This window comes from Emydura macquarii, unplaced genomic scaffold (genome assembly GCF_026122565.2).
Source record: "Emydura macquarii macquarii isolate MOO-44397 ecotype Brisbane River unplaced genomic scaffold, CSIRO-AGI_Emac_v2 contig_1477, whole genome shotgun sequence".
In the NCBI taxonomy this organism is placed as follows: Eukaryota; Metazoa; Chordata; order Testudines; family Chelidae; genus Emydura; species Emydura macquarii.
In genome coordinates, this window is record NW_027131614.1 from 24,396,710 (window position 1) to 24,413,736 (window position 17,027).

Consider the following 17,027-nt stretch of genomic DNA (forward strand, 5'->3'; position numbering starts at 1 on the left):
CAGACGAAATGATTTTGCGGGCCTTATACAGCCCGCGGGCCGGACGTTCCCCACCCCTGGACTAGATGACCTCCTGAGGTCCTTTCCAACCCTAATCTTCTATGATTCTACGATCTTTTAGAAAAACATCTAATCTTGGTTTTAAAATGGCAGTGATGGAGACTCCACCACAACGCTTGTTAATTTTTTCCAATGGTTAATTACTCTCATTATTAAAAATGTAAGTCTTATTTCCAGTCTGGATTTGTCTAACTCAGAGATTCTCAAACTGAGGGGTGGTCCCCCCTGAGTGGATGCAGAATGTATTCACGGGATGGAAGGGGATGAGAAGCTTTAGGAAAAAATAATGCACACATTTTACCCATAGCAATGAAAAATTAGCAAAGCTGATTCCCCCAGACATATCAGGTTCTCAGATGACTGGAATCAAGTCACCCCACAACTGTTTCTTTGTTAAAATAAGTAGATTAAGTTTGAGTCTGTCCCTATAAGGCAGGTTTTCTAATCTTTCAGTCATTCTTGTGCCTCTTCTCTGAACCTTCTCCAATTTTTCAACATCCTCCTTGAATTGTGAGCATCAGAACCAGACATAAATCACGCCAATGCAACGTACAGAGGTAAAATAACCCCTCTATTCCTACTCAAGGTTACCTTGCTTATGAATCCAAAGATTGTTTTATCCCTTTTGGACACAGCCACTGGGAGTTCATGTTCAGCTGATTACTCACCACAACCTCCAAGTCAGCTTCACCGTTATCCTGTATAGCCAGTAAAGTTCATAATCTACAAACACTTAATTACACGTGTAAATTTCCTAATTTAAGGAATCCCACTGACTTCAGTGGAACTAATCTCTTGTGATTAAATTACATACATGCTTGCTGTTTGCAGGATCATGGAGTAAATCGGTTTCCAGTTTTGGTCTTTTACATTGCAACAGAAGGGGGGGAAAAAAAACACATTTTAAAATAGAAAAAAGTTACTTTAAAACCAAAAATTGGCAGATGTTCTGGGGCAGGTGTTATTCCCAAAACTACATTGAAATTATTCAGTTTTTAAAAAAAAGGATCCAATTCTGCAAAAATAATAGTTTAGATCCCTTCACTTGCTGGGAAATGCTTCCCAGTTACCAGTGGTAAGTAGATTTTTCAAGCCCTGATTTACAGTAAACAGGTTATGTAGCTCAATGTATTAATGTAAAAAACTATTCACTTTTTAAAACCAGCATTCAAAATCTAGCTTTAGGTCACATTTATCTGAACTGAAACAGTCATTTGTGGGGAAATTTACACAGCAATTAGCTTTGATATGTTTTAGTCAAACCACTTCAACCAAGCTAAATGTTATGAAATTAGTGTTCTATATTCCTGGGCAGTCTCTCTCCCATCTATTTACCTTAGGATGTATAAAAATGAAAAGAATATTTATGAACCCTAAATATGTATTTTTTTAAATGTTCCAACAGTTGAAGTCTCAATCTTTTACTGAGACACAATATCTACCCCTTGAGGGGGGGAGGGAAAGAAAAGATTTGTTAAGCACCTATATCACACACTACGTAAGGAAGTGATGTATTAAAAAAGAATGAAAATGCACACAGGCAGATTTTTTTAATTATCTGTATTTCACTATGCATATTCATAACAGATAAATTACTTAATGTTTACATTAACTTTAAAAAACAAGGGTAAATTCCAACAGAATATGGCCCACACATATACAAACTATGGAGGTAAAACCTGCATTAAAATGTACATTTAAAGCAGGACCAAATTCCCTCTTTTACACTTGATTCAATTTAGTTTCCAAATTTCATATAATAATTTTTCAGAGGAAAAATTATCTATATGGTTTTAGAACATTTTTTTTTTTTTTTTTTTTTTTTTTTTTGCAGAAAAAACATTTTCAAATGCTCCATTTTAATTTTGTTTTTGTCTTAACATTTTTTTGTTGGGTGGTGGAAGATTGGAATGGGGAATTAGTGAAACACCAGTTTCAGCCACAGGCCACTTTTGAACATCAAGAATTGGGAAAAGATGTTTGAAACAGGCAGGGTTGGGAGCAGACTTTGACTTCCTTGCCACTTGGGGTTAGGTCAGCCTAACTACAGTGTTCGGGGTGCAAAATTTTTCACAGACCTGAATGACATAGCTAGGCCAATCCAATTTTTAAGTGTAGAATAGATCTAATTTCATACCCCTCTATGCCCTATCCTCCACGCCCCTAAACTTCATTGCAAATAGAAAAGTTATTTTGTTTAAATAATAATTTATTTAGACCCACAGAACATAAAAAAAAAAAGGGGGGGGGGAAAGGAGGAAAAAAGGAAATTAAAAAAAAATGTTTATTAGGTATAGGGTTAGGGTAATGTTGTCAGGAGGGGAGAGGAGGAAGATACTTGCAAACATAAAACCTACAGAGGCAACACCCCATCTGATTGACATGGCTCCACCTTGTCTATTGTTTTTTAAAATCAAGCAATTTAAATAATCACTGACTGAAATGAAGCTGAAGCTTTGTGAAACTAATTTGAACGTTTATATTAATGTAACTTTTTATTCACATTATAATTAAACTAAATTTTAAATCCTGTTTTTAGGTCACTGTTGATAAATATCTTATTTGAATTTTACAGAACTTCTACAGGCAAAAACCAAAATATTGCAAACTAAGACCTGATCCTACAAACATTTAAGCAGGTACTAATTTTACTCACAAAAACACACCCCACTGACTTAAGTAGGACTATGCATCTGCTTAAAACTAAGCATGTACATAAGTGTTTGCAGCATCAAGCACTAAAATTGTATTTTTATTAAAATCTTTTCTTTGTGCCATAAAATCTTTATTACTTCAAAACAAAATTGCTTTCAGTGTTAACAATAAAAAGTTATTTAGAATTTTAATATGTAAACTAAGTTAGTGAAGTTAGGCACCTCTGAGTGGGATTTTCAAAAGCATCCACTGATGTAAACTGCAAACCTTGATGAGGGAACTTAATTTGGTTGAAGCATTTCTGCTTTCTTCACTTGTGAAAGTTCAATATATTAGAACATGGTGTTGATTGCAATAAAGCATGAGCTATTGCTTATCAATTTTGTGTTTGAGTTCATCATCAGTAAGTAAGGATGACGCCGACGCCCTGCACTTGTCTTTAGCATAGAGGCACACTTTAATTGTGAAACAACTTAGCAGACTTTCAGATTTCACAGAGATTTTTTTTCCTAACAATTCAGAAGCAATTAGGTTTGTTAGAGGGCAAAGTTACTTGTTGAGCAGAGCTGTTAACTCCACTACTCATACATCTTCAGCTGCAAGTATTCCCTCTCTTTTCTCCCTCTTACTAACAGCTATTGGAGAAATACGAGCCCTGAGGTCTAGAGCTAAAAATGTATTAGAAAAATTTCAGCTCTACTCTGGAGGCAACTTCTTTCTCTGGCAAAGATCCTACATTTCACCAGTAGGAAGTCCTGGACTGATGGACCTGAGCAAGACAAATTATAAACCTCCTCCCCTCTCCAGCTTGCCTCAGAAGGGGAAAAGCAGACCAGAGAACAACTTTGTTCTGATGAACCTCATGATTCATTGAAGCAGATATGCCCTCTGACAGGCCTCCCATGGTCTGCCAGAATTCTATACTGATGAATCAGAGGAAGGTTATTAGAACACGTTTCCACTTCACCCTTCTTCTCCGCTCCAAGACCCAAACCTCACTTACTACCCCATGCTCCAGCCCCTGAAACCAAACTCCCAACCATGTCCTTTTCTCCCTCACAATTATTTTATAAAAATGATAGTATGCAACAATGACACTACCTATAATGCTTAAAGGCTGAATGTGGCATGCTTGTACAGGAGCATGATATTGATTGTGGGTACATGGAGTTCAGGAGAAATAAGTTGCAGGTGAATGTGAGTATGCTGGTGATATGAAAGTACAGATACGAAGAACCATGGGAGACACTGGAGCACTGCAAGGGGGCTAATAAGGATCAATGCTTACAGTTATCCATATGAACATAACAGCACTGATCATTATACTTAAGTTCTATCTATATTGCATTTTTTTAAGCAGTGCAAACCCTCCGAGTATGAGCACTGGATTGGCATAAAACAGATTTAACCCACAGCAATATTGCTATATTAGGGGTCTGCATCAGTGAAGCTATTCTGATGTAGTTAAAAAAGGCAAAATGTTGGGAAATTCTCACACAAGAGACTTTCGCCTTGTCTCTCTATTGGTAAACATTCACTGGAGGAATTAAAATAAATCTAGCAACAATGGTGCAAACCCATAACATACAGGCAGTTAGATTGATTTAGTTTAATACTGTTTAAACACATCTATCTTACAGATCTGCACCAGTGGAACTAGACAGATTTTAAATGGCTCTCTTTACACAAAAGCAAGCTTTCTAATATAAATAAGGCTCTTGTTAACTTAGGGCTTGTCTACACTTGAGATGCTACAGTGGCACAGCTGCAGGGCTGCAGTTGCACAGCTGTAGCACGTCAGTGCAGACACTCACTACAGCAACAGGATGGTTCTTTCATCAGCATAGTTAATTCACCTCCCAAAGAGGTGGTAGCTTGATCCATAGAAGAATTCTTCCATCAACCTAGAACGGCCTACACTGAGGGGGTTAGGTCAATTTAACTACCTTACTCAGGGATGTGGATATTTCACATCTCTGAGCGATGTACCTGGGTTGCCTTAACTTTTTGCATGTAGACATGGCCTTAGAATTAAGTTGATATACTGCATGTTCTAGTAATGCAAATGGAAAAACCCACAAGGAAATAAGCAGGTAAGTCTTTAAATAGCTCTTCATTCAACACCTCCGGATTGTTTGGGATGAGGGTGGAGATACCTGATTTCCACAATTCTCAGCTCACATAACTGAGTTTGAGAGGAGGAACTAATGAATGGAGCACAGATGGGATGTTGAATAATTTCACCGATTATTTCCTTGCTTTTTAGTATTTGCATTACTGGTATATAAAATAGCATATTCTAGGATATGGCAAATTGCCAATTTCATTAGAAACTAGATTTTTGTACAGCAGAATGTGATGCAGGCAGCTGTAAACTAAGGCGTAGCCAAGGGCCCAGATTCCATCCAAATCGTTTAAAGGACACCATCAAATTAAATTTGTAACATTTTTTAAAATGTTTATAAAATTAAGAAATGTTTCCATTATATCTTTTTAGAGTTCAACAAAAAGAGTTATTTTAAAACAAATTCAACTCCAGCATTGCAAATCTAAAACTGAAATCAACTATAAAAAATTGTAAGTGACAATCTACTTTTCACTGTCCAACTAGAGAGAAATGAAAAAAGTAAGCAAGGAGCATAATGACAAGTAAATTAGAGTTTAAAACAATTCATTTGTAATAATCCAAGATGACATTCATTGCAGAAGTAAATAAATTTGTTTATTTTCAATTTATAGTTTTTAATCTGGCAATATCCCTTTAAGGTAAGGTGAAGCAAGGAGATTTCATGGGAAAAGGATGTCACTAGATCGTGGAAGCAGAAGTCAAAATCCCATATCCTGTCCCCTCATACAGATGCACACAACGGGAGTCCACTTATGCAGATAATATTACAGGGTCTTAGTCTGACAAACTAGTATAGTTGCCTAAATGAATTTAGGAATCACTGTAACAGCAAAAACAATAAGCCTCAATCTTGCATATGGAACCCTCCTAGACATGACTCAGTATTTATTATGGTATTTCCATATACATGGAATCCTAATATATGTTTGTAAAACAATCAATCACAGATCACAATATTAATCTAATATTTATACATCTGCATAATTGTAGGTATTGCCTTAAAATACTATAGCAGGCACCATGTACCACTCACCATATAGTCAAGACTGCAACACAATTGCTATTGTAATCTTATTTTCATATACTCATTTCTTTCTGAAAGTCACAGTTTGGCCTGATGTTTTCCATGTGTGGTCTTTGATCGAAGGTGTAATGATTTAATGTTTGCACAACCACTTCAGGCATTTTAGTTCAGCTAGGGATAAAAATAAACACTTTTCCTCTTAAAAAATTCTAACCAGTGTGAAAGAAGTTTGAAAGTTTAATCATGGCATTCACATAGTCCTCCATCAAGGGCATTGCTTTTGCTTAGACTGGAAAAAAATGGTTTTGATTTACTTAAGTTGTGAGCATTTGAAAGCTGCACACTGAGCATGCACAGTAATTTCCCCCCTCCCCCGCCCCCAATTATTTCTGCAACTTTTTTTTCTTGGCTGCAGTTAACATATTTCTAATACAATTATTTATGTTAAAAAGGGATATAGGGCCTAGGATATATGGCCTTGCAGTATTATCTGAATGCCTAGTTTTTATTTTATTTGTATGTTTAATTTCTCATTTATGAAGGGTCTAATTCAATAACGCAACTGATGAAAGAAATTAGTATTAATTGTATGTTACATTGAATTGAGCTCTGTAGTTGCAAGTTAGAGTTGAATGTTCCATTCTTTTCAAAATGCAACATAAAATTAAAGGATTTATAGCCATGCACTACAAATCTGTTTTTTTTTTTTTTTTTTTGGCAGCCTTTTAAAAAAGTGTGCACTCTTCAAAACTAGCTTAACCACTTTATCTTCATATTAATGCACTGATTTCCTTCAAAATATGGCTTGAATTAAATCTCCATAAGATCTAAAAAAAGGCAAGTTTAGAAAAAATGAGAGACTGAAGTAATTTTAGTTATTATTTTTAAAATTAGCAAAAGCATTCTGAAACAGGATGTGAACCAAGACTGTTCTGAATGTTGCTTCTTCAATGGCATGGTCTTGCCCCATGATTAGCCTCACTGCTGCCTCACAGATTATCTTCTTGCCATTTAATCAGGTGTAAACCACATAAACAGCTTAAATTGATTTACATTTTTATATTAGTTTACATTGCGTATGCAGTTTAAATACCTTGAGTCAGTCTGAAGTACAAAACAAATTTTAGAACATTTTTAAGGGGGGAAGGGAGGAGGAGCAATCAACAAAACAACTATTGTGCTGTATAGCTGGATGGGAGGCACTTATGTTGCTCTAAGGATATTTTTACACATGGAGATTTTCAAAGTCACAAAGGGCAGTTAAATATCCCAACACCCATTGAAAGCCAATGGGAGCTGGACACCTAACTTTCATTTGTGACTTTGAAAATCTCTCCCTCAGTGCTTAGAAAACCTACATCAGATTAGAGAATCATAATAGTCCCTTCTGATCTTAAAGTCTAGGAAACTGAGTCTTACGGTTATCTTATGGAGAGCCCCTCACCCCCCTTCCAAAAAAAAAAAGCTTCCTGAAATTTCAGATGGCACATCTTATCACAGTTTAGAGTTCTTCTGGAAAGTGTAGTAAGTCACAAAATTAGTTTTAAAGTAACATCCTATAAACATATGAACAAAAAGAGCTTAATTTTAGGCACATCTCCAAAAAGCCTTAGCATAGAACCCCCTAAATTTGGTTTGTTGGCCTAGCTGAGAAGTGTCTTAATTGTTTTTTTGGGCTGAGGAGTGTACATGTGTGGGAAGTAGAGGCAGTTGTGATACACCACAGTGAGGCAGGAAGGGGAAGCAGTTAACTAGCAGCTAAGGCAGGGTTATAAAAAGGAGTCAGCAGAACCTTAGAGGAAGGATCTTGAGGAAAACTAAAAAAAGCTCTTGCCCAGCCTGCTACAAGTGGGGAAGAACTGAAGGACTATATACAGCTTACAAGAGTCTTTTGTAACCTATGGACTATTAGTTTTCACCCGAGCTGAAGCACACAACTATTTTTTGCTTGCTGAATTTTACTCAACCAAACAAAAGATGGTACCAGTTCCAACTATCTGTGCATTAGGTTAGGGTGAAGAAATGTTCTGCCCAAAGACTGATGACTTAAAGTGAAGGACACAGTATTTTGCTTCTCCCTTTTGTTGTCTGTGGCTACAGCCAAGGCCATTCTTATACACTTCTTTTCCCAAATACAGAGAGCAAAGTTTAAAAAGATTGTAAAATGTTAATAAACACAAATTGACCTGCTACTGCAATGGTCCCCAAATTGTTTTGATCTGCACTTCCCCTTACTCAGTCTGCACCTGGCCAGTGCCATGGCTGGAGCCAGGAACAGGGCCACGAATGGGGGCCCCAGCCAGGAGCACAGCTGGGACCAGGAGCCGGGGGCCAAGGCTGGTGCCGGAACTGCAGCCGGGAGCAGGGCCAGGGCTGGAGCTGAGTGGTGCTCCCTTCCTGCCCCAAGTGGGGGCTGGCCCAGGCCCCACGGCTCACCCCCGCCCCAAACGTTCCTCCACACCCCCAAGGAAGGCATGCCCCACAGTTTGGAGAATACTGTACTAATGACTTCAGGAATGGATTCTCAGTAGACAGCTAAAAATGTGGAGGCTAGGAATCCAAAGGGGGAGTAGTGTCCTGGAAGAGGCATGGACTTCAGGTAGATGACTGCTACCTGACCTTAGAATGAAGAGCTGCAAGGGAGGAAGGAGGCAAGCATGGAGAATGGCAAGGCACAGGTTTAGAGAATGGAGGCACAGAGCATTGGGGAACAGGCATATAGAGGGACAGGAAAAATGAAGACTTATTCGTGTTTGTGTTTGAAATTTTCAATATAGTGTACCACCACCACTTCTCCTATAGACTTACTGAAGATGTGTCAGAGGCTAGGTCTATACTTGAAAGTTGTATCAGCATAGCTGCATCAGTCAGGGGTGTGAAAAACCACACCCCACTTAGTTATGCAGACATAATTTTCAGAGTAGACACCGCTATGAAAATCTACACTGACAGAAAAACTCTTGTCAGTGTAGGATACATCTACACTATGGGTCTATGCCGACAGAGCTGTGCTGACACTATAATCTCCACAGTGTAGAAATACCCTCAGCAAGGCACACTCCTGCTGTACAATACTTTACTCACTCATTCTCACCACACCCAGTTTACATATCCCACCCAGTTAACTATGTTCCCTAATTATTTTCTTTAAAAAAATACGCAAGAGGTAAAAACAAATTAGGCTATAATTGTATATTGATTTCTTGAGTGGGAAATGGACATGTCTGATCTTAATTTATTTTAATCTTTTCATATTTTTTCAAATTTGGGGGGGCAAAGAATTGTGTGTGGACAACGCAATTTAGGTGGGGCAAATGATGGACTATGTGGCACTGTGGAGTGCTGGATGCCTTAACAGTTCCTTTTGATACATTCTGATTTTTTTTAAAGTATAATATTGGTTTCAGATACTAGTTTGTTTGTGACTAAATACAGAGGCAAGACTTCAAATCTAAGATCATTTATTTTTGGCCAAAAGCTGCCAGATATAAGTCTACAAAGTTTAAAAAAAAAAAAAAAAAAAAAAAAAAAAAAAAAGTCCTGTAGCACTTTAAAGACTAAAAAATTTAATTTCTGCAGGCATAAGCTTTTGTGGGCTGTAACCCACTTTGTCAGATATAAGGAATAGAAAACACACACACACAAACACACACACACACACACACAACCCCCCCAAGGGTAAGGAACAACAATGGGGAAGTTAGGTATGAGCAAAATCCATTCAGTTAGAGTAGTTGAGACCTATTCACAACCATTGATTAGGAGGTGAGAATGTGTGAACAGTGACAATTACTTCTTGTAATGAGATAAACTGGATCTAAATAGGGACTTGGAATGGTTAATTGTGTCAAGTTTGCATATGAGTTCCAGTTCTGCAGTTTCTCTTTGAAATCTGTTTTTGAAGTTTTTTTGTAAAAAGTACAGCACCTTTCAAGACAGCTACAGAGTGTCCTGGAAGATTGAAGTGCTCTCCGACTGGTTTATGGATGTTACTATTTTTTATGTCTGATTTGTGTCCATTTATTCTTTTGCGTAGTGACAGTCCAGTTTGGCCAATGTACATGGCAGGGGGGCATTGCAAACACTTCAATCTCCCAGGACACTCTGTAGCTGACTTGAAAGTTGCTTCTCAGTTTTCTATTCCTTACATCTGACGAAGTGGGTTACAGCCCATGAAAGCTTATGTCTGCAGAAATTAAATTTGTTAGTCTTTAAAATGCTACAGGACTCTCATTGTTTTTGCTGTATACAGACTAACACGGCAACCCCTCTGGAATTTTTCATAATGGTTACCAGTTGACTTTTGCCATTTGGCACTTACTAACACTAACCTGATAACTTTCTACATCTCATTACCTTCACAAACAAAAACACAATGAATTAAAGACAAAACAATTGTTAAAGCTGTATATTTAAGCAAATAGGAATAAAATATGAGACAATTAAAGATAAATGCACCGCTTAAACCCTGATATCTCATACAGGTCTTATGATGTAGTTTAGTTATTTGATCATGGCTCTTAAATACATGTGCATCCAGAGTTGCATTATTTTTCAGATACATTTAATAACTATCCTAATGCATACATAACAGAAAACAGATTGTAGATTATAATTTCAGACTTCACTTTTGCATTTCCAGAATTTTGGTCACATTAACAGGTTTATATATTGTGTATTTTAGTTGGTTATAAAAATGACATTGTTTCCTCCCTTTCTTTCTCCAATTGTATAAAAGGCTCTCAATATTATTCTTTGATAATTTGTTTTCCTGTGGCTGGTAATTTTATGCCTTCCAAAAAAAAAAAAAAAAAAACGTACAATGTATTTCAAGGAAGTGAATGCAAGGAATCCCATCTAATCACCACAATATTTTAAGTACATTTTAACAACTGTCCTTTTCCTAAAAAAAATCTTGACCTAAGTTTTCAAAAACCTGTAATACTGCGAGCGCAACTGATGTAGGTGTCTGAAAGGGGCTAATTACAAGCAAAAAATAATTGCAGTATTGAAGGCCAGATTGAAGAGATGCTTAACTAACAGCTATAACATCGCACATGAAATAAACAGATGAGGGTGTTTTTAAAAGTAAGTAATTTGTTGCTTTTGGTGAGGATGCTCTCAAACAATAATATAACTGACCATGTTGAAGTATATATTTTCTTTAGGGCATGTTCAAGAACAGGTATTTTCAAAAAATGTTTCTTCTTGTTCTAAGACGTTGTGTAGTTTTCCTGTACACTCAGTTGATTAGTGGTTTAAGTCTCAGAAAAGAAATATATGGGGTGAAATCCTGGCCAAATTAAAGTCAATAGGACTTTTGCCGTTGACTTTGATGGGGCCAGGATTACACTCCTAGAATTTATCCAATCAAAAAATTCACATTCTGGCAGTTTCAGCTCTGACCTTCATCTTTCTGAAAAAAGGATGAAATTCAGCCATGATGTAAAGCAGGTAAAATCCCATTGATCTCACTGGAGTCACATCTGCTTATGCCTGTAGTGAGTTTTGTCCCAAGAAAGGACTGTGTAGTTTCCAAAGAAGGGGACGTGTTTGGATGAGACCTTAAAAACCCAAGATCCTGTCTGCTGTGAAATCCTGGCCAAACTTTCCCTCCTGTTGTGCAGTTCTCTGACTCTGCCTGGTGGCCCCCTCTACTGAAAAGATGGCTGACTTTCAGTGGCGTTATGGTATAGCATAACGCACTTCAGGATCTCTGAAGATGAGAAAGTATATATGTACAGTTATTAAACACCATGTTTTACCATAAAAGTAGCTGCATTTCAATAATGAGGAAAGTAATTCCTGTAAATATACATATGCACACATACCAGCTTTAAATGATAGAGGGTATCTTGCATTAATATGCAAAGAGCTCTGGGATAGAAAATGCAATGAGTTTTAGCAGCTTATTATTTCTACCTTACAGAACTGAATGTGTGCACAGCAGAAGTAGGATAATTTTCTGATTCAACAACATGAAATTTTAATAATGCTGGAATGAAACAATTGTTTTGAATGCAAAAAAGTTGCAAAATGCAAAAATTCACTAACAAGCCAAAACCAACTTTACTTCCTGTGTATTACAGGAAACTAGCAGATCTAGAACTCAGAAACAGGCAGGAGTGCAAAGAACCTGGGGACTCACTCTACACCAAAAGTACTTTTAAAAAAATCTGATTTTAACTCAAACATCACAAAACATTTCTACAAAGAGTAACAAAATAACAGTTCTCTGCAGCTAAGTAAGCACATAGTTCTTTCAATATACCCATTCTCATCACAAATGGGGTCCCACCTCAGTTCAGCCTAAATTGGGCAACGTAGGCTTTTCCATTGCCACCAAGTGCAGCACCACCAAGGTCTCTGCTGTGGGGGCTCCCCTCTCCCCTTTCTACAGGATCTGCCAGGCACATCCCATATCTCAAATCAGGCGCAGTGAAGGGAGTTTTTCTCTGTCAAGTTCTACCTAGTATTCTCTATTCCTCTTCCCCTGCACACTATCTGCATTGTACAGGGGTCAGTTCCACATCACAAGGCTCTGGTCTGCAGCCCTAGCTCTCCAAAAGCTCAATAGATGAGGCACTAGTCAAGTTAGTTTGACTCCCATGCTCCCTGAGAAGTCACTTCATTCCCCTGCCCCTCGGCTCTGCCCTTCCATTCATTGACATTAATTCCTTTGCCTCCTAAACCCTCTCTAAATCCTCAGTTGGGCATCACGGTGGCAACCCAGACTTAGACTCTGCCTCGGGCCCTATAATGCCTATATTGAGCAATAAGGGGGTCCCGCTGCCCACGCTCACCTATTCAGCTACCCCATCCCCAAGTATTGCCGTGCAGTCCGTCACCATCTGCAGCGGGCTAAGAGATGGCATCCGTCCCTCTTAGCTGTACCTGATGCCCCTCGGCATTGGACACTGCGGTGGGGTCGGTCCCGCCTACCCGGCTCTGCAATACAGCCACCCAAAGCCCTGCACTGGACCGGCCACTAAAACGGCATCTCCCCTTGGCTCTGCCCTACCGCTTGCCCCGCCACCGCGCGGAGACAGGCTCCGCTCCCCCAGGCTCTGCCAGGCAAGGAACCAGGGCCCGCCGCACAGGGCCCCGAGGCGGCTGCCTCCCAGTCCCGCCCCGCAGCCCTTACGCGCCGCACTAAGCACGGAGATGACACCTTCCCTGCGGCTCCTACTCCAGCCACTGAGGCGGGATGCGCGCTGCCCTCCAGCCCCCTGCATCGGGGCTGCGCCGGGGACTCCCCTCCCCCGGGTTCTGGCTGGGGCCGGGTTCCGCAGCCGCGGCTCAGCCCAGGCACCAGCTCCCCTGGTGTCTGGAGGGGAGGAGGGTGCAGCCTCTGGCCCTTCGAGGGGCAACCCCAGACCAGACCAGACCAGACACCCACCCCGCTCACCCGCCCCGGGGCCCATCGAGCCCCCTTCACAGACCTGTAGATCCAGCCATCTTGTTCAAACCCCTCCCACCGGTCCGGGCCTGCACGCCCGCGTCACTTCCGCCTTTTGCAACGCGTCATTTCCTGGAAACGGGAAGGAGGGAGGGAGACATGGAGGGAGAGGATGAAGAGCAGGCGCAGGGAGGAGCGTGACGGGGAGGGGCGTAACGCAGGGGAGAAGGAGCAGCCAGAGGAGTAATTGACTGGAGGAGTTAGGTGACGAGATAGCAAGTGTGAAAAAACAGGGAGATAGGAGATAATAAGCACCTGTATAAGACAGCCCCAAATAGCTCCAGGCTCTCATGGTGGCAAGGGCTAGCGCCACAGCAGGTAGCAGTAGCCTTGCCTTAAGCAGGGAAAGAGCAAGTTGTTGAAAGGGATGCTGGGACCCATAATCTGCATTATGAAACAAGCACCATTAAGCGGAAGAGTGGCTACACTTTCTGCCCATTAGGTAGAGCCCCTGATGTCAAGGTAAACTTGGTGATGACCCATCTCACTCTTCACCCCCTCTGCTGGGCCAGAGCTGGGGCAATTGGCATAGTATAATTCACTTCCTCATCAAAAGGTTATAACAGACCCATAGTGCAGTAACAGCAGCAGCCGCCTCCCAAACGACATGAACATGGGAATGTTACAACCATATCCATAGTCTGTCATCTGCAGAGTAGACTACCCTACCCATAGGAACCCTAACCCTAGCCCCAAGTCCCCTACCCATAGGAACCCTAACCCTAGCTCCAAGTCCCCTACCCATAGGAACCCTAACCCTAGGGCGGGGACCCCTACCCATAGGAACCCTAACCCTAGCTCCAAGTCTCCTACCCATAGTAACCCTAACCCTAGGGCGGGGACCCCTACCCATAGGAACCCTAACCCTAGCTCCAAGTCTCCTACCCATAGTAACCCTAACCCTAGCCCCAAATCCCCTACCCATAGGAACCCTAACCCTATCCTCAAGTCCCCTACCCATAGGAACCCTAACCCTAGGGTGGGGACCCCTACCCATAGGAACCCTAACCCTAGCTCTAAGTCTCCTACCCATAGAAACCCTAACCCTATCCTCAAGTCCCCTAACCGTAGGAACCCTAACCCTAGGGCGGGGACCACTACCCATAGGAACCCTAACCCTAGCCCCAAGTCCCCTACCCATAGGAAGCCTAACCCTAGTCCCAATTAGTCTACCCATAGGATCCCTAACACTAGCCTGAAGTCCCCTACTTATAAAATAATTTCCATCCCACCATCAACCTCAGCCTGGACTAGTCCACACAAGAAATCCACTTCCTGTACACTACAATACAAATAAATGATGGTCACATTAATACCACCCTATACCGAAAACCAACTGACCGCAATACATATCTTCATGCCTCTAGTTTCCACCCTGGACACATTACAAGATCCATTGTCTACAGCCAAGCCTTAAGATACAACCAGATTTGCTCATACAGAGCAGATACCTCAGTCAGAGACAAACACCTAGAGGATCTTCATAAAACATTCTTAAAACTACAATACCACCTGGAGAGGTGAAGAAACAAATTGACAGAGCCAGACAGGTACCCAGAAGTCACCTACTACAGGACAGACCCAACAAATAAAACAACAGAACACCACTGGCCATCACCCACAGCCCCCAACTAAAAACTCTCCAGCACATCATTAAAGATCTACAACCTATCCTAGCAGATGATCCCTCACTCGCTCAAGGTGTGGGAGGCAGACCTATTCTTGCTTACAGACAGCCCCCCAACCTGAAGCAAATATTCACCAGCAACAGTACATCACACAAGAAGAATTAAACGTTTTATTAGCGAAAATGTTTAAGCAAAAAACAAAAAAGCAACGGTGAGGGTTTAAAAGGCACAGTAATACAACATCCAGGGATGGTATGCAGTGGGGGGGTTGGGGGTGATCGGGGATCAGGGGGTGGAAGCAGCATGATGACCTGTGGCCCCGTAGGAGGGGCTGGAAGTGTGGGGCTTGAGGGTTGCAGGGGGGTATGTGGGGAGAGGGGGACACTATCCAGCGTGGGGGGAGGGTCCCTGGGAGGCATTTGCCAAGGAAGGCAAGTGAGTCCATGTGTGGGAGTCGGAGTGGAGGTCTGGGGAGGACTATGGTGTGCAGGGGGGTATGTGGGGACGGGGGGACGCTATCCAGAATGGAGGGAGGGTCCCTGGGAGGCATTTGCCAAGGAAGGCAAGTGAGTCCATGTGTGGGAGTGGAGGTCTGGGGAGGACTATGGTGTGCAGGGGGATATATGGGGAGGGAGGGGACGCTATCCATCATGTGGGGAGGATCCCTGGGAGGTATTTTACTAACCCAGGAACATACCCCTGCAACAAACCCCGTTGCCAGCTCTGCCCACACATCAACTCTAGTGACACCATTACAGGTCCTAACCACATCAGCCACACCATAAAGAGTTCATTCACCTGCACATCTACTAATGTAATATATGCCCTCATGTGCCAACGATGCCCCTCTGCCATGTACATTGGCCAAACCGGACTGTCACTATGCAAAAGAATAAATGGACACAAATCAGACATAAAAAATAGAAACATCCATAAACCAGTAGGAGAGCACTTCAATCTCCCAGGACACTCTGTAAATGACTTGAAAGTTGCCATACTGCTACAAAAAAACTTCAAAAACAGACTTCAAAGAGAAACTGCTGAGCTTGAACTGATCTGCAAACTTGACACAATCAAACTGGGTCTAAATAGGGACTTGGAATGGTTATCTCATTACAAGAAGTAATTGTCACTGTTCACATATTCTCACCTCCTTATCAATGGTTAAGAATAGGCCTCAACTACTTCCCCATTGTTGTTCTTCAGTCTTGGATATGTATATATATACCTGCTATTTGTTTTCTATTCCTTACATCTGATGAAGTGGTTTACAGCCCACAAAAGCTTATGCCTGCAGAAATTAAATCTGTTAGTCTTTAAAGTGCTACAGGACTCTTGTTGTTTTTACTTATAAAATGTTAACTGTAAAATGTGTCAAAACATTGTACTCTTACCTCTGAATTCCTGCATCTCTGGTGCCCTGATTGTAAACTACAATGGACTATAACTTTGAAATTTTGTAAATAACAATAATTAATTACATAGCCATGGCTTATGCTCTCTCTAGAACCTGGAGCCAATTAATTCATTTTATCATCCATTTATCATTATGTTGTTATGGTCAATTTATATGCTGTTTCATTTGCTATTCAATATATAATTCATATGCTACAGTACTTAATATATATTCAATGCATACTAAAAAGATTTAAATTATAGAATTATAAAAATATAAGACTGACAAATATTTAGGAGTGATGAATGTGTATTAGGTATACCTAACACCTGCACGCATATGCATGAAGGTGTCAGCCCTCTTCTTTATCTGTACTTCCACTCCCCATGAATATTGGGATGCCCTGTTTTGCAAAGGTTGCTTGTAGTTCCTCTTATTCTCCTTAGCACAACAAACCTAAAGCAAAGATTTTAAAAAGTGACTTAAAATTTGTAACACAATAGCACCTGGGAGCCCTAGTCAAAGAGCAAGGCCCCTTTGTTCTAGGTGCTGTACAGACAGAACAAAAAGATGGACTTTGCCCTGGAGAGTTTACAATTTAAGTACAAGACAAGATACAGCACAGGGCTACATCTAGGCAGAAAGGGGACTACTTATTGCTCAATACATTGGTCAGC

At 40.7% G+C, this 17,027-nt stretch overlaps 1 protein-coding gene across 2 annotated transcripts in view; it reads right to left on the reverse strand.

Moving 5' to 3' along the window:
• The window catches only part of UBE2V2 (ubiquitin conjugating enzyme E2 V2), a 38,577-nt gene extending 25,155 nt beyond the window's left edge, over window positions 1-13,422 (reverse strand). For both annotated transcript variants that reach the window (XM_067553794.1, XM_067553795.1), the window contains exon 1: window positions 13,310-13,422. In XM_067553794.1, the coding sequence (XP_067409895.1) occupies window positions 13,310-13,325 (16 nt within the window). In that variant the 5' untranslated portion in view covers window positions 13,326-13,422. The remainder of the gene's footprint in view (window positions 1-13,309) is intronic.
• Window positions 13,423-17,027: the final 3,605 nt, after the last annotated feature.